The sequence below is a fragment of the Microchirus variegatus genome, assembly GCF_963457635.1.
Source record: "Microchirus variegatus genome assembly, chromosome: 17".
Classification (NCBI taxonomy): Eukaryota; Metazoa; Chordata; class Actinopteri; order Pleuronectiformes; family Soleidae; genus Microchirus; species Microchirus variegatus.
In genome coordinates, this window is record NC_139818.1 from 20748868 (window position 1) to 20770647 (window position 21780).

Genomic DNA, 21780 nt, shown 5'->3' on the forward strand with positions numbered 1-21780 from the left:
ACTTTCCATTGCAGCTTAATCTTTATTTCAGTTTAGATTATGTAACAGCTGTGTCTGTGAGTGTGTTTATCAGAGATTCATGATTCAGAGTTGTTTGTGAGCTCAGACCACTTCAACCATCTCATGTGGAGAGAGACCAAAGTAAAACATTTTGGTACAACAATCCTTAAAACCAAATAAAATCTCCATTGGATCGTTCAATCCCGCTCTCAGAAAGGGGGGGGGGATCGTACGTTTTTTTTTTTTTTGCAAATTAGAATTACAGGCTAACTTTGCTCTTTTCCACAATACGAAATAATTCTCAAGTTGTTTGTTTCTCTTCCCCAAACCAAGCAACACTGCATCCATCTCCATTCTAAAAACAAATGGCGTGGCCTGCCGACAGCACCGTTAGCCGTGGGAGTACAGAAGTGGGGACACGTAGCTACATTAGTGGCATAGCTGAGCTCTCAATATGAGAAAGCTGACACACTGGACTTGGTCTCTCCTGTCATGTTGTTCATCATAAAAACTGATTCAGTCCTGTTTTCTTCATTTGACAAAAATTTGATTTTTCTCCTTCTTCGCTCCGTGTTGTCGAGGGTTCGTCTCTTCAGCATAGTTGTGTGTAAAGAGAGAGTAGCTGTTTGGGTCGGCTCTAGCAGCGTTTCTCCTCTGGTAACGAGTGGAAGAACTCCATGCAGGCTGCCACTGTTGCATTTAGTCCTTTTCTGGCACCAGCTTCAGCACTTTGCCAATAGCAATAGTTTTGCCTGGATGAGTGGAGAAAATGAGGTATGAAAAATGGTGGTGGAAAGACTTTTATTTATTAGGAACAAGTAGTGCTGGGCACGTCAACGGCGTCAACACTAACACATTAAGTGTTTCCATGACGACTGACCGGAAAAATACGCTTGTGACATCATGTTTACGTGCCGCAGCACCGGAGTCGAGGCGGCACTTACCAGTTAGCTCTGTTAGCGCTGTTAGCACGCCTACACGGGGTCTCTGCAGGTTTCAACAAGTCAAATTTAAGACTTTTAAAGAATTTAAGACCATAATGAATACAATTTAAGACCCAATGCAAGTCCATACAATCAAAAAAGTACAAATGACATGAAGGAAAATTGGAGCCACAAATCGTTGAACTTGCAATTCGGCTTAGGTGTGGGCTTTCATTAAAGGTGCCATATGTAAGAATGTGGCCAAAAACGGTTACTACATTCAAATTCAAAATACCAAGGTCTTTTAGGTTTCGTTTTCTGACGTAACTGGCAACCCGTGGTTGCTCGGCAGCTGAGACTCTACTGACTGCAATGATTGGTAGACGGCGGTAGGTGGCGCCACATGTCAAAACATGATTTCAAAACATAAACGTGATTTGCAGTCTGCAAAATATTTTTTTTGAACGCAAATATTTTGGCTGTACTGTTGTTGTTGGCGAGTTCAGTTATTTATTTTTAGTTCATTTATTACATAATGCACCTTTAAATTTTCTCCGCTGTTATGCTAAGCTGTAACACCACGCGGCGCGCGCACAGCACTCTAGCTAGTGGTGCTTGATAAATTCTTACCGGGCAGCACAGGTGGCCTTCCTTTAGTTCCGTGTTGTAGTTATGTTATCGCATCCTCAAAAATAGAAACATTTCAAAGACCCAGCAGATACCCTGCTACAGTGGAACTGGTGGGGTCTGTTTATTAAACTAAAAGAGCAGCGCTACAAATAACCAGCTTAGCTGTGTACTGCGTATGTGTGCCTCTGTTTAGCGTTACTTTAGAGACTCATTTTAACAATCGGGAGTCACCTAAACATGACGTCACGTGCGTCTTTTTCCGGTCTGTCGTCATGGAAACGCGTCATGCGTTGACGCGGTGCCCAGCACTACAAATAAGTGTCAAAACCATCGCACTTACCTTCATCACGCAGCGTGAATCGTCCCATTTGAGGGAAGTCTTTGAAAGTCTCTAAGCAGATGACTCCTGCCGCCCGGAGCCTGGCGATACACACCTGGTCCTGTTTCACAAAACGTGGTCGCATTTTGCTCTTCTCCCCGGTTTTCTTGTCCACCAGGCAGATTAAGGCCTGCAGCGAAATTTCAAAATAAGAGTTTATAACCCCCCACGGATCAGCAACACCACGAGGCAATCACTAAATTAAATGTCCTTATTTTTGAAGGAAAAGCACTTTTTTTCAATGAATAGAACATTAAATGAATCAGAAATACACTCTATACATTGCGAATGTGGTAAACGACTATTATAGCTGCAAATGTCTGGTTTTATTGGAATATGTGCATAGGTGTATAGAGGCCCATTTCCAGTGTTCTAATGGTACATTGTGTTTGCTAATCGTGTTAGAAGGCTATTGTGAAATGATGTTAGCACAAAAATCATTATTTCTAATCTTGTCAATGTCGACTATATTTTCTATTCATTTTGCAACTCTTTGGATGAATAAAAGTGTGACTTTTAATGTGAAAACGCCAAAAAATTGTATAGGTGAAGGCGGAGCGACAACTCACCGTGATTTGCACTTCTTCAATGCACGTGTGGATGTGAAGGACTGCGTTGTAACCGGGGCAAATTATTGATTTGTGCTCAATGATGACGATCTGAAACAAACAAAGCCACAGTCAGTTCAAACTGTTTTAAAAAAAAGTTCTGATAAATTAATGATTAAGTGCCGAGAGACTTTTAGAGACTAAGTACTTCAGTGACTCAGTCAGCTTCTGTGTACAATTTTTGTGCCGCCTACAAATACCCTAACCTAACCTCAAATATTTGTAGCTGTTGCTATGCCAACCTGCATAAGGATAGTGGATTAAACACAGGAGTTTGGTTTAGAGATGCATCTCTTTGTATCAAAGGGAACCTGAAGAGTGAGATTTTACATCAAATAATCTGATAGATTAGATGGGGGTTAGGGTCAGATGGGTCGGGTGACTTCACCTGTGCGTCAAAGGTGCGACCAGAGTGGCAGAGGTTGTCGGGGCTACAGAGGATAAAACCGGGCAGGATTTCCTCCTCCTCGATGCCTTTCAGCCTCAACTTCAGATTCTCCCCTGGAACGGCGTCGTCGGTCTCGACATCGTCGCTCAGCAGGCTCAGCACCTCCACCGTGTGCTGCACAGACACACACACACAAACACAATCAGGGATTATTGTGGCTGTTGCTGGAAGTTGAATCCTTTTCATCTTTCTTAAAGTTAAAGTTAGAACTCGTGATAGGAGGGTAGGAGGTCTCACCCTGTTTGGCATCATGACAAACTGCTGGGCTTTAGTGATGGATCCAGACTCCAGTTTCCCGAGAATGACCGTGCCCATGTCCTGCAGAGGAGTCATTCAAAGTAAAGTCAAACGTTTTTATCTGCTTAAGTGTGCAGAGTCAACACAGGTGCACACAAGAGGAAGAAAACACGACGCCTTAAAGCTGCGAGGTTTGAGCCCTCCCACACCACAGTGCTTTGAAGAATGTGGCTAATAGGATGATGTGTCCAGCAGGGGGTGCTAAGTTGCCTTTTCAGACTGTAGTAGAACAACAAAAAGCCATTAATTACTGTTTTGATAATCAATGAATCAGTTTGAGTGTTTTTGTTGTTTTTACAGCTTCTTAACTTTGAATATCTGTTTGTTTTGGTAGATTTTTTTGTTCCGTATAACAAAAAAAATCATTAAAATTGAGTCCTTTTGCTTTGTGGACAAACCAAGACATTTGAGAACATCGTCATTTCAAGGTTTCAAGGTCTATTTTTTCACAATTTTATGACTTTTTCGGGACTAAACAGCTCATCGAAACTACTTATTATGAAAATAATGGTTCATTGAAGCCCGACACTGGCAGATCCCAGGGTGAGAGGCAGGTTTTACCCAGAAGAGATGCTAATCGATGCCTAATCTTCCACCTGTACTTTGGTTAATAACTCCACCTATTATTCCTCCGTCCAAACAAAGAAATATCTCTTCTTGCTTTCCTACTTCTGTCTTCTACTCCATCTGCAACTAACAAACAACTACAGAGTAGACTAGACAGCTGCTTCCTGTTCAAAGTGGCACACACATGTACGTTAGTGGTCACGTGAGAGAGTTTTCAAAACCGACACCGAGCCAGAATGCTGGTGTGGAAAGAAAGCAAGAAAGTCTTCGTTTGAAAACCATCTCAAAAAAATCTAAGTGTGTGTGTATGTGTTTAAAGCATCAGTTATAAACCTGCAAGTCTTTGGACTATGGGAGGGAAGCCAGAGAAATCCTACACAGGCACAGTCACGGTGAAGCATCTGAAGAATACGCAGGATAATCCTTTATATACCAGGACGACAGCGGCTGGGAAATATTCTTGCCGTTTATGCAAGGCTCTTAAGTAATTACAGCAAAAGACAAAATGATGATGCGCAGAAAAGAAAAGGAAGGAGCCAACGATAAATCAAACTGAGACATTTGGACTAAGATGATTTCACCGACACTTCCTGTGTTCTTTGAAGAGCTTCCAGCATTTAAACACAGATTAATGTAACTGGAGAGGGAGACACAGGGCAATCATTTGAACAAATAACAGCAAACACTTGACATCCGCCCTTATCTGAGGAGAGTGCAGAAGGAAAAGAAGACATCCTCCAGCTGCTCACTCACCTTGTACTTATCTACGATAGGTAGTCTGACTGGTCCGTCGCTGGATCTGGTGAAGATTGGCAAACTGTCCAGATGGGCAATAAATGGCAAACCTCTGAAAAAAGGTAATTAGGAAAGTTTCTGTTAACAAATGTTGTATTTAATGAAATTCAATTGTACTAATCATAAGTGAATTTCCCCACAGGTGAGTAAAAACATCAGGAAAAATCCACTTAACTAAAGTCTGCTCCACACTAGCGGATTTTCAGATCTGACTTGATTATAAAAACGTGGGAGACGACAGACACGAGGAACTTTATAATCGATTTTCAATGTTTTAATCCTGACAAAGCGCAGACTTAGACGATCCAGTCGAGACGCAGGATCACACACTTCAGGGAGGAGAGTCCAGGGATTTGGAATCTCAAAGAATCTCACGTGATTAAACGTGATTTCAGAATATAAACAGACTGTTGGCGGCGTCAGTTAATAGCTGTTGTGTGTGCAACGTTTTGTGTCTGTTAACGCCTCACACTACAGGATGATTTGGCCAGATAATCTGTTCAAATCAGAAGGTACCCACAGATGTCAGAAGGGCCAGGGGCAGGCTTTAGAAAATAATAATAATTTCTAACTACAATAAGCAGAGAAGACGGTGAATAAATCTGTGAATCCTGACACAACCCGACTATAAACACTGTTTTTTAACCACAGCAGCTGACTTACGTGTACCAGGTGCAGTCAGGTATAAGATCCTTGAGGTTGGCACCTGTGAGTCCAGAACAAGGCATAAAGTGGATGTCCTTCTTAGGATTGAAGCCCACTTTCTTTAAAAATGGCACCAGCTTCTCCTTACACTCCTCATACCTGTAAGTTAACAAAAAGAAAATAGACTTAAAAATCTACAAAACAGCAGGAAAAACATCTTCTAATGCGGTTCCAACGAAAATGACGAGTCCAAGGCTTGTGCAGACATTTTGTGCAGACAAATCAATTCTCATTCAGAGGCCGTTTCACCTATCCAGGCTCCAGTTGACAGTGGGGTCATCCATCTTGTTAATCAGGACAATGAGATGCTTGACTCCTGCCGTTTTAGCCAGCATGGCGTGTTCCCGGGTCTGCCCGCCCTTCTCAAAGCCGGTCTCAAACTCGCCCTTTCTCGCAGAAATCACCTTCGAAAACAAACAAACAACAGTTCAAATATAACAGACACCCTGGTTGTCGTGAGGACGTCTCATAAGGAGGAATCCATCATCTCACCAGGACTGCCAGGTCAGCCTGCGACGCTCCACCGATCATGTTGGGGACAAAGCTCTTGTGTCCGGGGGCGTCGAGGATGGTGAAATGCTTCTTCTCCGTTTCAAAATAAGCTCGGCCGACCTCCACCGTCTTCCCTTTATCTCTCTCCTCCTGGTTTGTGTCCAGTGCCCACGACAGGTACCTGGTTCATTGAAGTAGAAGACATCCAAATTAAAACAAGAATCGCAGCAATTAGCTTGTAATTAGGTTACGAGGCCCCTATTGAAATAGATTCTTCTAAAATTGCCACGCACATCAGAACTGGAGAAAAATTGTATAAAATAATGGACTTGCGAAAAACCAACACAAAATGGCTCAGTAGCGCCCTCCCACAGGCCAGGCTCCTATGGAACAGGCCGAAATTTAGTTGCACTGAATTTCGCGAAAATTCTGTGGGAACATTGTCCGAGACAGACAAAAAATCCTCTCAACACCATGACCTCAACTCAACAGGAAGTCGGCCATCTTGGATTTGGCGTATATCTTGCTGTTTCGCAAGTTTCGAGGGCGTTTATCCTAGGAACGCGAAAAATTGTACTAAACCCATCCAAGATCAAATGTTATGAGAATGTCGCGCAGATTCAATCCCTCTCTATATTGAATTGTTATTCTTCAAACCAAAACTTTGGTGCGTAACTCCTCCCACAGTTTTGAGAAAAGCCCCACACATCCGATATCAAAGCGTGCGGTTTCCTGGCCGTCCTGCTGGTGGCTTTACTCGGCCTGGCGGTGGCGCCGGCGGATGCGAGGTCCCGCAGCTTTAATTTGAAGTACAATCGATAAAATGATCCTCACCATGTCTCCCTGTTCTTTTCTTTTGCTTCTCTTTCATATTTTTCCAGGGTTCTCTTTTCCACCATTCCAGTTAAGTACCTGGCGAGGAAAGAAAAAACACATTAGATTTATATCATTTTGGCATTATCTGAACACAAGAGCTACTAGAGCTTAAACTGAAAAAAATACTGTTGTGCAAGAGTAAAAAAAGACTGCTCGAGTGTGGCTGAGAGAGAGAGAGAGAGAGAGAGAGAGAGAGAGAGAGAGAGAGAGAGAGAGAGAGAGAGAGAGAGAGAGAGAGAGAGAGAGAGAGAGAGAGAGAGAGCTTGCGCAACAACGTTCAAATCCATACAATATGAATTTCTGCTGACAGTAAACACTGAATGTTTTATTTTGGCTTAATTTACCGACACCCAACTCCACAATGCAGAGAAATGCTACTTGTGCAGCCTCTGAACACCGTTATCAACCGAGTAAACATGAAAAAATAATGATTTACTCACATAATCTGTCCTCCGATGGTTGATTTTCCAGCATCTGACAAACAAACCAGAAAGAAAGTGAATGAATAAACGCCTGGGAAAACATATATAAAATCTTACATATTCACACAAGACGTACCCACGTGACCGATGAACACCACATTAACGTGTTCTTTCTTGGGGGCATCAGGTGGTACCGGAGCCGCTTTAGGTACAGGCGTTTCCTCCTCTTCCTCCTCCATCATCATCTCCTCGTCTTCTTCGTCTTTCCTCGCGGCGTCTTCCTCGCACGCTCCTCCTTCCGCCTCCAGGTCGTCGTCGTCGTTGTCCCCCTGTCCGCCGCCTCCTCCGCCGCCTCCTCCGCCTCCTCCCGGCTCCTCTTTCTGCTCCCACGTCTCCTCCTCTGTGGTCATGTCGGCCTCAGTGCCGCCGTTCTCCATCGGAGCTGGAAGGGAACACACGGTTACTTTTACTGCACACGTCTGCAGACCTGATATTTCCTGACAACATCTGGACACCACCAGACAACTAAGAGCTTTGGAGGAGGAACGTAATAAACTGTTTTGGCTGGATATTAAAAATGTAAATCCGGATTTTTCTCCAGTTTTACCACAACAATTTGGATCAAGCGCAAATAAAAACACACACAAACAACCCCCAACTTTAAGTCAAGTCACCTTATTCGCCCATCTCTCCAAAGCTGTTAGTATCCAAACTCTTTTGTGAGTTATCACCAGCAATGACTTTGTCTGACGTACCTCTTTTTATTATTTTGTACTTTTATCTTGACTTCTGGGAAGCCGTCATCTCTACAGGTGGATTCAAGTTCACCGATAATCTATGACTTTGTCCGTTTTACAGTTTATGTTAAAAAAGGTGTCCCAACTTCCCAAACATCATCCAATCCAATCCAACTTTATTTATAAAGCACTTCTAAAACAACAACAGCTGAAACAAAGTGCTGTACATCAGCCATAAACCCACGAACAAACAATAAAATACTGTAGAAAATATAAAAACAACACAAATAAACAGGTTATACAATAAGACTATAAAAAAAGAGATAAAAACCAACGTCTCATACTGGGTCGAAAGCCGACCATACAATAGCTTATGTTCATAAACCTACTTCCACCTCAGAAAGAGAAGTACAAGGCCTCACTTGTCGTTTCTGCCACGCAGACAAATATCTAACAAACCAAACAAACAAGGCCTGGTAACAAAACTGCCCCGAAACACAAACCAGAGACAATACAGTCCAGCAGTCGCACACAATTCTCCATTTTCTTCACATTGTTCATAATCAGTCTGTGAAAAACTGTCGCTCTGAAATTATAATGCGTCTTCAGAGAGGAATGACGAGGGAGAGCGTTTGAGCAAACGTGAAAATTATTCCCGGCACCATAGACGTTGTCTGTCACGCTATGTCGACCTATTACGCAAGAAATATATTATATTTACAACATAATATGAGATTGAGGAATCATTTTAATATGAAGACCGATAACAATACCAGTATTATTCTGGCCGCCACCCGCTAACACAGCTAGTAGCCTTTCTAGTTGGAAATACTGAACGATACCAGACCTAAAAAGCCTCTGCACTGCTCTCAAAAACGTCTCGATCAGACGAGCAGAAACGCGAGAGTCTACAGTAGAGATTACAGCGGAGAGTGGAGAGGAAGTTGAACATTTAAAGTTCTTAATCGCAGTTCTACAGCTACAACTAACGATTCTTTTCATAATAGATTAATCGGTCAGTAATTGAGTTGAAAAATGCTGATTGTTGTTTCTCAAATTTGGAAATGCTGACGTTCTGACGGTTTGTGTTTTGTCCACAAACCAAACATTATTCCCTTTTAATGATTTGTTTGTTATATGGAGCAGAACATATTCACATTTAAGAAGCTGAAAAATCAGAGAAACTCGTTATAAGTGTGAAAAAAACACTCAAACTCATTAATTACCAAAATAGTTAATTAATAGAAGACTAATTTCTCATACATTTGTGAGTGTGTGGATAGTTGAAGCATATAACGCTTTCACACACTCACTCTCAATCTCCACCTGTTGCTAATGTGTCAAATTTCACCAAATTGCAGCTTCTTATTCATATATTTTCTGCAGATCTGGCAACCACTCCCCCACCAATGTGATTGCAGTAACCAACTGTAAAAGCTAAAGGTCGCTATTGCACAGATTTCCTCATACAGTCATATAATCCGGCAACTGCCAATGACAGGCCCACAAACTCGGAGTGAAATCGACTCTGCCAGAAAATGTAAAACTGGTCAGCAAAAACTAAGTGACTGCTATTTTTCCTGGAGTGACAGAAGACACATTGCCGGCGTCCAGGGCCTTGGACACGTGGTGGTGCTTGACACACGGTGTGCTACCGAGTTGTCTATTTCCAGCACGGGCACGTGAGCTTGCATCATATTATATGCAGGCCCCCCTCTGCACATGGCGTTGGCCAATGCTAGAAATCTAGATGTGGCCGAGTGAAACAACTGGGATAGAATCATAGAATCTAAGGCTTAAACAATGAATTTTAAACAACGTGGGAATTTTCCTACGGCACATTTAGGAGCAGCACACGGTTGATTAAAGTGCTGTGTAAACACAACACAACGTTGAGATAAGGATTCCACCATGTTCCCCATGACAAGTTTCAGCTGTTCCCATCAGCTTCAGTCTGCCAGCACACAAAACAAACAAAACAGGAACAAGTTTGGGTTTAATCCAGCAGCCTTCAGACTGGCGAAGAGGAACAGTTCAAGAAACGGTCAGTTTCCCTCACGCTCTTAAACGCTACTCGTCCTTGAAGGGGAAATCTTTTAACGTGACATTTTTTCAATTCAATGTTTTTTAGTTTTTTTTTGCCTTTTTATTTTGAATTGAACTGAAAAGGTGCATTGTTAAAAAGACAAACAACAGAGCTGAAGGCCTTGAAGCTCTCGCATGAATAAGGGAAGTTCTGTTTCACACCTTAACGCTCAGAGACCGGGTCTACAGTACGCACAGAGCAGTTGTTTACTCCACATCGGTGCTCTTGGCTGTAACAGCTCTGGCAAACAGGATGGCGTCATGTCATGGTGACATTTTAAAAAAAACAAATAATAAACATATCTTGTTTCTATTTCTTCACAGACGCGACGCCAGTTCATTCATTCGTCAGGACAGAGTGACAAAAGTGCAGCGTGAAACTGAGGAAGCAAAATGGAACTCGGCCATCGTTAAATTAATGATCGACATCTGTGATTTTCCGACTGTCAAAACGGCTGCTGAGCAAAGGCTACACTTTAATTTTTGTCAATCATTGTCATCTTTGCATTTGTATTCATATTTTGTAAGTCAATACTCCACCATATTTTCATGTTATTACGCAGTAAATATTGAATTTAAATAAGCATGTCGCACGATATTATCGGCACAATATCCGTATTGGCAGATATTGGCTTTAAAATGCATTATCGGACAACCACAACCACGCCTTGATCTGATTAAATAACTAAAAGAGTCGGCTGAAAAAGCTGCCACCTGCTCTATCATTTTATTATCCATCTATTATTATTATTATTATTATTATTATTATTATTATATACACATCTGCTGTGACATTAGTATGAAAAATATTATGTTAATTTCACTACAGAAGAGATAATATGACCTTTGCTTTTGGGCACATGGATAGATGTATATATCGGTCTCAGCCAATATATTGGCTTTTTGTTATTGGCAAAAAATCCAATACCAAGCATAAGGTAAACACATTGTCTGTTTTATTTCATTTTAACATTTTACCTTTAATTCCTTTTTATTTGTTTTATTCATCTTAAAAGTGCCGTTTCCTGCCATTTTTTCCCCACTTAGTCAAGTAAACTTAAAATCAATATGATGCTGCTGTGTTGGTTTAATTCATAATTGGTGTTCTTTTATTGTTAGAATCCACATAAACACAGAAAAACAGAGCAATATGGGGCTTTTATTTTATTTGAAGGAAGTGACTTTGACGTCAATTTTCTTGTACATTTAATTTACTTTCTTCAATCACTTCCTGCTGTTTCAGGAATGAGAGATGACACATTTATCTCTGGAAATTAGTTAAAAAACTGTATATTTTTGGGGTGAAGTGGCCCCTTTATCTGTTGTGTGTTTGATTTATCCTCTTATGTTATGATGTAAAGTGACCTTGAGTGTTAGAAAGACACTTATAAATAAAATATATTAAAAAATCTGACATTTTTGTAAAATTGTTCAGCAGAAATTTGACGTTTAAGAATCACATACAATGATATGTTGTTTATTGTTGCTTTCTGTTCCATATTATAGAGATTTACATGTAAAATAAGTACAATGTTGACTTCACAGGCACCTTTTAGGCGTAAATAGAACTAAAAACATATGAAAACTTTCATAAATATTGATGAAAACGTGGCTTGTCAGGTTTTCATTCCAGTGTGTGATATTATTATTATTATTATTGTTATTATTATTATTATTATTACACCCGTATAACGACACACTGGTGACAGCGGGGGCGACTTGTTGATGAGTTCGTGGACATGCGATTACACTGAGCCACTGGCTGCACTTGCACACGGGAAAAAAGCTAACTTAGCGGGATTAGCACACACACACTAACGCTAGCAAGTTAAGCTAACTTCCAGGCAAGTGTGTGGCGTTCCACCTACCGTCTGACGCCGGCATTTCCGCCGCGCCGCTCTGGAGGAAGCTCGGCACAAACACCGGGGCGTTCACGTTGGGCACGAACGGCTTGGCGTTGACGTTGAGCGCGGCGAAGGCGCTCGGGAGCCCCGCCGCGGCAGCCGGGGCCTCGATGTCCACCTCCAGCTCCCACGAATCAGGGGCTGTGTCTCTCGGATCCATCGCTTCTTTTCGCTGGAGTTGTCAAAGCTTTTCCGCCGCCGGGGAGACGCTGATGACGTGTGCGGGGTTCTGTCTCGGCGCGTTTTAGTTGTTGGCGTGTTTTTAGACTCTCAGCAGCACGTTTGCTGAAGTCCCCATTGCTTTGTTAAGCCTTGCTCTGACAAGCATATGGAGCCCGTAGCCGACGTGAAGTGGTGTTCGGCCGCCGCTGCGCGTCCTGCACACACCGCTAGAGGCCAGCACCGGCCTGCTGGGGAGACGTTAACAACTTCTTCTTCTTCTTCTTTTGGCACAGGTTCGCTCCGGAAGTGGAGCGTATACACTTCCTGCTCTATATGATAAAAGCATGGATGTTAGAAGTCAAACTTGTATAAATAAATTGTATAGAAGTATTTATGGAACAAGCTGTGAGACACACAGAACAAAAACGACCTGCTTTGATCTTATTAATAATAATAATAATAATAATAATAATAATGATAATGATGATAATAATAATAATAATAATAAAATAAATATGCATTGTATTTATTTATTTTAATCTCAGACTTGTGATTAAAATGCATTTATTGTTTTATTCAGTTTGCACCTGCAGTGTTAATATAATGACTGTTTCTGGTACATTTTTTATTTGTTTGTTTTTACAGAAATAACTCAAGTTGCAATGTTTTAAACTGTTAAGAGTAGTGATATTACTACCCAATTTACTACTGGACACATACAGTGCATCTGATAGTAAGACTTTATTAACATTTTCACAGCAGCCTGTTTTACGAGTTGTTAAGGGTTAATAATACACAAATATTTTTCGAGTTTGTTTAGCCATATGAAGCCCATGTGGACAGGAATGGATGTGACCACGGTGCCTTATTTGTGAGTGATTTATTTTACATTTCTCTGCAGTTAATATTAAATAAATAAATACTTAAAATGTTTTATTTTCTGAGTTGATATTGATATTTCTGAAACACACTCACACAGAACCAATACATTAAATAAATAAATACAATAGTACAGCATTTGCAGTTGAACAGTGAGAAGCTGCATTGAGTTTTACAATAGGTAAATTATTTCCATCCCAAAGAAGGGTTATATAACATAACATCTAACATTACAGTGAACAAGGAAATGTGCTAACGCCTGCGTCTCCTCCTCCTCTTTTCTTTCACTCTTTGGCATCAGTTACTCCTCCAGCAGAGATGGCAAAAGTAGCCTCATTCTCTGGCATGTCAGGACTACGGGAAATCACACAAGACATAAATGAGTGGTCATCAAAATCCATGGATGTTATTGTCTGGTTTTTGTTGCTACTGACATATTCATATCAGCGGAAAATGTCTAAACAGTATTGTTCCCCTGTTAAAGATACAGTAAGATGATAAAGCCTAAGATTTATTATGTTAATAAACACGTTACGACATAAACATTCGACCAAATGTGGTAAATACCTGTCAAATATTTTGGCGATCCTCATCTCTCCGCGTCCCTTTCTCAGGCTGATCCTCGTGGTGGAGGCATGGGCCAGGATGTGTCCGCCAATTGGCTTCTTGGGATCAGCTTGAAACCTTACAAAGACAAAGAAACAACAAAAATAGTTATAATAATAATAAACTGTCATCTAATCCTCAAACATGATTGCATACTCCAGACAAAAAGCAATCTCTTACGTCATTCCTGCACCAGGATCAGCTGTCATTTGGTTGGTAATGAACACGGCGACATTGTACTCTAAATTTAACACAAATGACAGTCATTATATGTGTGTATGTAAAACATATTCAAGATATTCTATGTATCAACAAATATGTGGCAGGGTTTTGACATATTTCTTATGGCTCAGACCTTCAGAGATCTTCTGCAGCCTGGAGAGCATCTGAGCCAGTTTCTGCTGCCGCTCTGCCAGCTCTCCTCGACCAGAGAAGTCCACTCTGAACAGAGCCATGATGGAGTCGATGATCTGACAACAGGGAGGAGCAGACAAAAGAAGACAGTCAAAGACTGAAAGTCGGGAAGGGAATCCTACTTTTAGACACTTTCCCACATTCCCTTAAAAACAAAAACAGAAACATCTTCACTCTGAGCTTCCACCAACTGTACTTAGAGACGGACAAAATAAGAGAGGGCAGTAAAACCAAAGAAATGATGAATATGTGATAACATTTGGACAGTTTTTTTTTTCCTTTTACTGACCAACAGTTTGAAGACTCCTCCTTCCTCGTGGAATTTGGCCGCAACAAAGTCCAACAGCTCCATCTGGTGTTCACCTGAAGAGGGAGAGTGGAAAATAAGCAGGATGAGACTGAGGACATGAGAGGAAGAGAAAGAATGAGTGACTGGGTTGTGTAGGAGTTTTCTTATTCCAGAAGATGGCAGTAATACAACATCATGGATGCAAAATGCAGTCTAAGGCCAGAGAAGTAGAGGAATTATGCTGCTCAGAAACAATTAAGGGAACACTTTCAATCACTAAAGTCTGTGTGGATCCAGTCCTTAAATAGTTGGTGATTCTGGTTTCCATGGATGGATGATGCATTATTTTTGTAAAGAATCACACAATTAATGATTTTCAGCTCAGCTGGTTTGCATGTGACCCTCATGTGGTGAATACAGAGGTAGAAGATAGATGGATGGATGTTTTTTATGTGTGATTCAAGAGTTCCCTTGTAATACAAACTGTAAAGTATAATAAAAATAAAGTAGTATTGATGGAGAATACTGTATTTTTCGTACTGGTGTAGGCACGGGCGTAAAGCACATTGTCCAGCACTGCATCATGGTCCACGTTAAACCTCTCAGCGATGTCCCTCAGTCTGTCAGGACGACTGATTGCACACAGGTACGAGTCAAGGATACAGTCAGACAGGAAGAAAGAAAAAACATGGCGTGATTGCTTCCATTTTTGCGAGGATACAAGGTATTCTCTGTGTCAATGAAGATGATTTTCCCTCCAGAGTAGCCCTCCTCTCCAGGCAGCTGAGCAGTGACTGCAAAAAAAAGTAGACACCACGTAGTTTTATTTGTACAGTGTTGTTCCAAGCAGACATCCTTTCCCACAGGCTGCCTACTCACCACAAAGTGTGTGAGACAGCTGGGTTTTCCCCGTGCGAAACTCTGTGTGATGAAATAATGTAGAGTTTTCAGGCAAATGATGCAAACCAAATGACATCAAGTCAGTCCAATTGCATTTTGTGTGTTATATAAATACATCTCCTCACCTCCAAACGCCTCTGTGATGGCCATGCTCTCTATGCCTCCACCCAGAAGCTTACTGCAAACACAGCAGAAGTACTGCACGTTGTAAGACGTACTGTATGTTTGTCTGCCCTGCTACTGTTATATTTGACTTTTCGCCACATGTAATGTTCTATTTAATGTTGTATTGCCATGTTTTGAATACAAACTCGGTGCTCGGTTATTCGTATATAAACAGCAAAAGGCGCTGAAGCTGCAGCATAAGATGACTTTATTTCCAGCCGTGTGTCCATTAGTGGTTTTTGTAATTGCGATGACACAAGACAGAAACTCAACAGTCTGCATGTCGTCAACATTAAGGGGAAATCTTAACTCAAACTCCTGGCTCCCGGTCGTGATGTGGAACACCTGCTTCCTCTTTGCGCTGTACTCAAAGGCCGTCTGGAAACCAACATTCTGTCGTGTAAAGAAATGTATGTAAAGTACACAATTTATTCCAGGTTAATCTTGTGTAATCTTTGGTATTTTACCAGAATCTTCCCTGCAGCTTCCTTGATTTTTTCAACTTTGGCCTCTGACAGGCCCTTGATGTTGCACAGGGCCTTACGTGTTGTCATCTGGATGCCCTTCACGGTGCAGATGCCCACTGACTTCATCTTTTTGATGTCAGCCACGTTCTGTAGAGGAAGGAGAGAGTAAAAGGAAAAAAAAGAGAGAGAGAGTGCTGACTTAAAACAACTGACTTTTGGTCAGATGAGTATGTTTCATTCCTGCTGTTGACTCACAATCCCGTGTTTCTGTAGGAGGTCAATGTCCTGAAAGAAGGACTCCTGTTCAGACAAAAACAAACTCTGTATGAAGTAGCTGCTGAGGCTGAGTAATAATGACAAGGTAAAAGCTTTTACTTTTGACTGAATCCTCATTCCCCATTTACCATTTATCAATATCAAAAACTCTAGTATCTACTGACATTAGTCAGATACAGTCATTTTAGACATAGGAGGAAATAAATATTAACCTATTGAGCCCTAAAAATAAAATAAATACAAGAAAAACAAAAATTCAGAGTAAGATGATTGTTTTTTCTCAGATATCTTGTGTTGGGTATATTTAATATAAAAAATATATCAATATTAATATATATAAAAAAGATTTAAATGATTGCAATGCTAGCTTTGTTACTAACCAAGGTGCTATACGAATAAAGCTATAGTTTCTTAGCAAATACAGTTTAAGTCGGTTGAAAACATGAGCTAGCTTCACTTTTACCTCATCATCCTGGAAACCAGTGTCGTCCTCAACAACCTGATCCTCCGTGGCTCTCATTTTATGTGACATTTGGGTTAAAAGATTGAAGATAAAAAAATGTATTTGTCACAACTAGCTTACCTTTGTAAGCTAGTTAGCTAAATTAACGACTAGCACGCAGCTCTGCTTGTCTTTCAGCAGCGCTTGAAATAAGTTAACTTATCAAGTTAACTCCGTAAATCTTTTATAAATGTACACATTAGCTCACTGACCACATAAAGTGACTAATAACTATAATAATATAAGTAATATCTGAAGACGATAAAGAAGCAAGTTGCTCTTTGGTTCTTAAAGCGACTGGCGGGAAATTAGATGTGTTCAGGTGTATCCGGAAATTATGATGTTCAAGTTTAAAGATTAACATTTTAAAAGGATGTCTACTTTCAACAATCGTAACACATAAACACGAACACCGTTTTTTAAAACATGATTAATAGCTTGTTAAAGTTGAATTAACATTATAGGAATTAGTGACTTCTCAAAGTAAAATGTAGATTTTTCACATGACATCGCTTCAGTCCAGGAGCTGAACAAAAATCATTGAACACAGCACAGTGATATATTTTAATAATTTTAAAACATAAATTCTTTATTTACCGGAGTATAGATTTGATTTTAACATCAGAATACATATTGATATATAAGGCACAACAAAGTAGGTGTAAATTACATGAATAAAGTAATTGTGTGTTATATTTAGCCACTATATCTATGCTAATCCTGCTATTTTAAGCCAAAAGCCATTTTTGCTGAACTATTTTGGGACAATTAGTTATTCTTGGTTATATTTTTCTATATCTTACACTTTAAAATCATTTTTTAATGCAAAAAACAATTAGGAATGTGGTTAATGTGCACTTTTTAAACATATATCTTAATGTAAACGTTGGGCCTTTTGCTCAAATTCAATGTTGTGATATGAATACAAGGCGCTAGATCATAAACATGACGCGTTTCATTGGGTTTGGAGCTTTTATTAACACAGTCATGTTGAAAACAAAACAGAGACATGGGTTTTTTTATATCGTGAACAAAAGGCAACAGAAAGAGGGAAACAGGAAAACTACCACATTCATGTGTCCAAAGAATAAAGACTGGTCGTTTGCCTCGAATTGCAACACAACGTTGTATTCGACACCCTGTAGATGTACAGTGACAAAACCATGTTTGCCTCTTCGAGCAGTATCACATCTGGTGTTGCTGCATTATTCGCAGAACTGGTGAAAATCAAAGTATAATAAAAACATGAACCGTGGTTAGTTTTAAGAGCCATTGCACTTTGAAGGACGTAGATTGTACAAAGGTCAAACACACAGACAGAATCTCACCATGTAGAAAAAGGTTACATTAAGCATGTCAGACCATATTGTAGACCATACTCTTATCTATGAATATCGTCTACATTAAGTTCCTCTATCGTTGAGATAATTTATTAAAAAATATGTCTTCAAATACAAGTTGAACTGGAAAGAAAATGACAGTAACTAGATGGACAAACCATAGTATATTAAGGTTCTTCAGACTGTCAACAGGATGAAACATGACTGGTAACCTCCTGATCTTTTTTTTTTCCCCTTATAACTTACCCATCTATACGTGTGTTTATTTAAAAAATGAAAAGACAACAGTGTTCCAGGAATTAAGTCTCTGCATGATGTTGGAGTAAGGAGAGACAGTGAGAGAGAAGTGTCCGCGATGCTTTATATCATCCCGCGTCTCCTCCTCCTTTGTAAAAAGCTTTGCCTTTATTTATTTTTTTAAATTTTAACTCTAACTTTTTACAGCAGTTCTTTGCTCTTCTTCGTAAATCCCTCTGTCTCTCCTTGTGAACGATCCTGCCGTTATGGTACCGGCAGATCTCGGCCTAGTGTCGACTCTTCCTGTTGCTCATATCTTGCCAGGTGCAGGAGGCATCATGCCCGGCATCCCGCCAGACATTCCAGTGTTTGGTCCCAGAAGGATCTGGAAAGGAAGGAACATTACTTTTAAATCATGTCAATATTTGTTACATCCTACATTGAAAAAAATATATAATATATATATATATGCAGAACACCAAAGTATGTGGTCGACAAGTCTAACTCTGCCCCCGTAGGTGGCGCTGTATCTCTCTATAAGCTAGTGCTTATAAGCCAGCAGCGTATAAGTCATCTCCTACTTCTGGGTCAAAGACCAAAGAGGAAATGTTGGTTCATGCACAGGGCTCCAAGTCTGACTCCAGTCAGACTAAGCATATGAATGCAGGAGTAATCGGACTATGATTCACATTATCCAGGTATGTTAGTCTGACTGAGATCCACTCACCTGTCGCTGCTGCTGTAACTGCTGTTGCTCCAGCTGTAGTCTTTCTGTCTCAAACACTACAGGCAACACCAGAATCATAAAGGAGGTAGTGCCGACCCAGAGCGCCGAACGAGAAAAACTGTTAAGTAAATAAAGGCAATTAGTAAATGAGAGAACCTGTCGATCACCTGAACTAAACTCTGGTAAATGCACGCAGTGATAAAGCACATTATGAGAAACGCTTCAAAGACAAACCTGTAAAGTTTCTTGGCCAGCGAGACTGAGCAAACTGCCGACACCTCTGCAGCTGAACGCACCGTGTCGGGAAACATCTCTGTGAGGCCCCACAACCTCTCCATCAGCGTCTCGTCCAGCTGAGGAGACATGAACAGACAGACATCAAGAAAAAAAGAATGCTGCTCTACTTGCTTGGAACCATAAAGCCATGTTCTTATTCATCATATTGATAATGTTTTTATCCGTTCCATTCATCATTTTACTTACATATCTATAATTACTTGTATTTTTATTGCAACAGTTGGTACTATATATACCATAAATGTATATTCCTTGTAAGTGAATATCTGGCATGTTTGGATGTTATTGAATTAACTCTGAATGACAGATTCACAAAAATATGGCTGGCCTGTTTAGGAAGCTCAATTTTTCAGATAGTATTTTTGATATTTTCTGGTTTTAAATAACGTCACAGCGATTGAATTATATTATGTCTATATAAACCGGTTTACGACACATTAATAGTCTTTTGTTGATGCATTTACGTTCATTCAAGATAGCAGAAAACAGTGTTTAACCATTACACATGTGCCCATAAATTGTGTAATCTGAACAGACAGAGCCTGAACAGACGGCTCGTGCAGGTTTACAGGTGATTAGCCTCGTTAGCTAGCCTTATATAACCAAAATACGAACAGTCTTAAAGCAGCAAAGTGCGACACAGCCCTTATTCCACCTCTCGTGTTTACATTTATGAATTACTCCTGAATAACTAGACATTTACATCTTCATCTTCGTCGTCGTCAATCTCATCCTCCGGGGGTCGGACAGACACCGGGGAAAGCTCTTCGATTGTGGGCATGTCTCCTGCTCAGTCCGCTGATATCTGCCGGCCTGTATCGGCTTCGTGTGCGGCGAATAAATCGCTTAAAATGCGACCGTCAGTTGTACTTGATTGATACCGACTTCCTGCCGGTTATTAATGAAGCTAATGCTGCTAAGATGCGTGCTTGTCTGAGGTCAGTCGCAAAAACGTGAGGCTTGTCCGGGTCGTATGACGACAGCGAAAACCGGGGGTCATTTTGTGCTCCGTCACAAAGTACAGTGCGCCCCCTGTCGCAGGGGCTGCCTAATAACAGTCTGTACCGAGATAAATGTCATCAAAGGCTCAGTGTGGAACCTTTATCGCCCTCTTGAGGAACTCCGAGTAACTGTGCCCAGTATGTATGTAATGTACAGTGATGAAACAAAGTACAAATACTTCGTTATTGTACTTAAAGGTGCATTATGTAATAAATCTAAAGCAACTGGCCATAAAATCCTCCTAATATGTCACAGAGACTCAGGAATAATGTTCATATAACAAACTGAACTCACTAACAACAACAGTACAGCCAAAATATTTACATTAATGAAATATATTTTGCAGACTGCAAATCATGTTTATGTTTTGAAATCATGTTTTGACACGTGGCTCCACCTACCGCCGTCTACCAATCATTGCAGTCAGTAGAGTCTCAGCTGTCGAGCAACCACGGGTTGCCAGTTACGTCACACATTTCTAGGAACTTTTACTCCACTACATTTCCGCTGTCACTCGTCACTACCAAATAAAATCAGAAGAAGAAGAGTTGGTAATGGTCTGTGTTTATATAGAGCTTTTCTAGTCTTGAGTAGCTGCTTTACACAATAGTTTTGCCATTCATCCACTTCAGCATATATAGACTATATATATGAGCTAGGAATTGAACCCACAACCTTCCAGTTGAAAGACAGTTTGTCCCACCACTGAGCCATCATGGCTCAATAACTGTCCCGGGGTTAGTTTTAGCAGCAGACTCCCCTTTGAAAACTTTTCATTTGCCATTTCCAGCCTGAGTGTAACTGTAACACAGCTGTCTCACTTTACTAGCGCAATGAATGTCGCTGCTGTGCTTTCACAAAAATAAATACATATTTAAAAAGCAACAAGAGATTCATCGCAAATATACATGTACAAAAAAATGACACAGAGGGATTAATATGCCTCTCGGCTGGCCTGGGATTGTCTCAGGGAACTCTCAGAGGAACTGGTGGAAGTTAGCCGGGGAGAGGAGTGTCAGGAAGCTGCTGCCCCAACGAAGATTAGAATGTATAAAAGAGGTTAAGTGTTTTATTATTGTTATGAGACTTTATTCTGTCTTGTATAGCTATTTGTACCTTTGTAATATTATATACTACATATTTTATTATTGTGTTTATTTGTATTCCATTTCATATTTTAAACACCATACACATCTATCTATCTATCTATCTATCTATCTATCTATCTATCTATCTATCTATCTATCTATCTATCTATCTATCTATCTATCTATCTATCTATCTATCTATCTATCTATCTATCTATCTATCTATCTATCTATCTATCTAACATACTTACTTACAGTGTGAGCTTTGTTTGTTTGTTGTTGTTGTTGTTAAAGGCGGATTCTGCTGACATGGCGTCGCGTCTGTAACGTGTGACCCCCACAGTCTTTCACCGCCGGCGGATCCTTTTCCTGGGAAGCTGCTGTTCTGGGAACGGCGGCGGCGGCGGGGAGGAGAGAGAGCTGCTCGGCGGTTGGTCATGGAAAAGTTCTGGGATGTAGGGATTCCTTGTTTACATCCTCCCGGAGTACGCCGCGGGGGCGGGGTTAGCTCCGCCCTCATTCTTTAGACCTGACGTCATTGTCGCTTGTGTGTTTTTTTTT

The 21780-nt window shown here is 40.6% G+C and overlaps 3 protein-coding genes across 4 annotated transcripts; all 3 read right to left on the reverse strand.

Annotated features, from left to right (window-relative positions):
* Positions 1 to 16: 16 nt before the first annotated feature.
* On the reverse strand, positions 17 to 12274 carry gspt1 (G1 to S phase transition 1). Its single transcript, XM_083903991.1, has 13 exons — positions 11833 to 12274; positions 7279 to 7584; positions 7161 to 7194; positions 6679 to 6756; positions 5845 to 6025; positions 5602 to 5756; positions 5311 to 5451; positions 4606 to 4699; positions 3226 to 3306; positions 2929 to 3102; positions 2502 to 2591; positions 1894 to 2062; positions 17 to 752 (listed from the first exon to the last, which is right to left on the reverse strand). The coding sequence occupies exons 1-13, from the start codon at positions 12026 to 12028 to the stop codon at positions 700 to 702; spliced, it is 1752 nt and encodes a 583-aa protein (XP_083760117.1). The 5' UTR covers positions 12029 to 12274; the 3' UTR covers positions 17 to 699.
* A 919-nt stretch (positions 12275 to 13193) lies between these two features.
* Positions 13194 to 16546, reverse strand: dmc1 (DNA meiotic recombinase 1; the record flags this gene model as incomplete). 2 transcript variants are annotated; one of them, XM_083904100.1, is made up of 13 exons in its annotated part: positions 13194 to 13263; positions 13477 to 13593; positions 13696 to 13756; positions 13871 to 13985; positions 14219 to 14292; positions 14759 to 14850; positions 14940 to 15012; positions 15098 to 15139; positions 15244 to 15296; positions 15594 to 15676; positions 15751 to 15897; positions 16006 to 16047; positions 16490 to 16546. In XM_083904100.1, the coding sequence occupies 13 exons, from the start codon at positions 16544 to 16546 to the stop codon at positions 13194 to 13196; spliced, it is 1026 nt and encodes a 341-aa protein (XP_083760226.1). The 2 variants fall into 2 exon arrangements, with proteins under 2 accessions (XP_083760226.1, XP_083760225.1); XM_083904099.1 differs by having other exon boundaries at positions 16006 to 16050.
* A 998-nt stretch (positions 16547 to 17544) lies between these two features.
* Positions 17545 to 20059, reverse strand: tomm22 (translocase of outer mitochondrial membrane 22 homolog (yeast)). The gene is made up of 4 exons (XM_083903918.1): positions 19833 to 20059; positions 19067 to 19185; positions 18833 to 18950; positions 17545 to 18490 (listed from the first exon to the last, which is right to left on the reverse strand). Exons 1-4 carry the CDS (start codon positions 19908 to 19910, stop codon positions 18416 to 18418), a joined length of 390 nt encoding a protein of 129 aa, XP_083760044.1. The 5' UTR covers positions 19911 to 20059; the 3' UTR covers positions 17545 to 18415.
* Positions 20060 to 21780: the final 1721 nt, after the last annotated feature.

Excerpts from the sequence above, each read along its gene's own strand:
- tomm22 (XM_083903918.1), bottom strand. The coding sequence starts at position 19,910 with ATGCCCACAATCGAAGAGCTTTCCCCGGTGTCTGTCCGACCCCCGGAG. Across the intron at positions 19,186-19,832 it reads ACGACGACGAAGATGAAGAT|CTGGACGAGACGCTGATGGA; the intron begins GTAAATGTCTAG and ends ATGTCTCCTCAG. Across the intron at positions 18,951-19,066 it reads CTGGCCAAGAAACTTTACAG|TTTTTCTCGTTCGGCGCTCT; the intron begins GTTTGTCTTTGA and ends TTTACTTAACAG.
- gspt1 (XM_083903991.1), bottom strand. The coding sequence starts at position 12,028 with ATGGATCCGAGAGACACAGCCCCTGATTCGTGGGAGCTGGAGGTGGAC. Across the intron at positions 5,757-5,844 it reads AGGCTGACCTGGCAGTCCTG|GTGATTTCTGCGAGAAAGGG; the intron begins GTGAGATGATGG and ends TTGTTTTCGAAG. Across the intron at positions 753-1,893 it reads ATTCACGCTGCGTGATGAAG|GCAAAACTATTGCTATTGGC; the intron begins GTAAGTGCGATG and ends CCACTCATCCAG.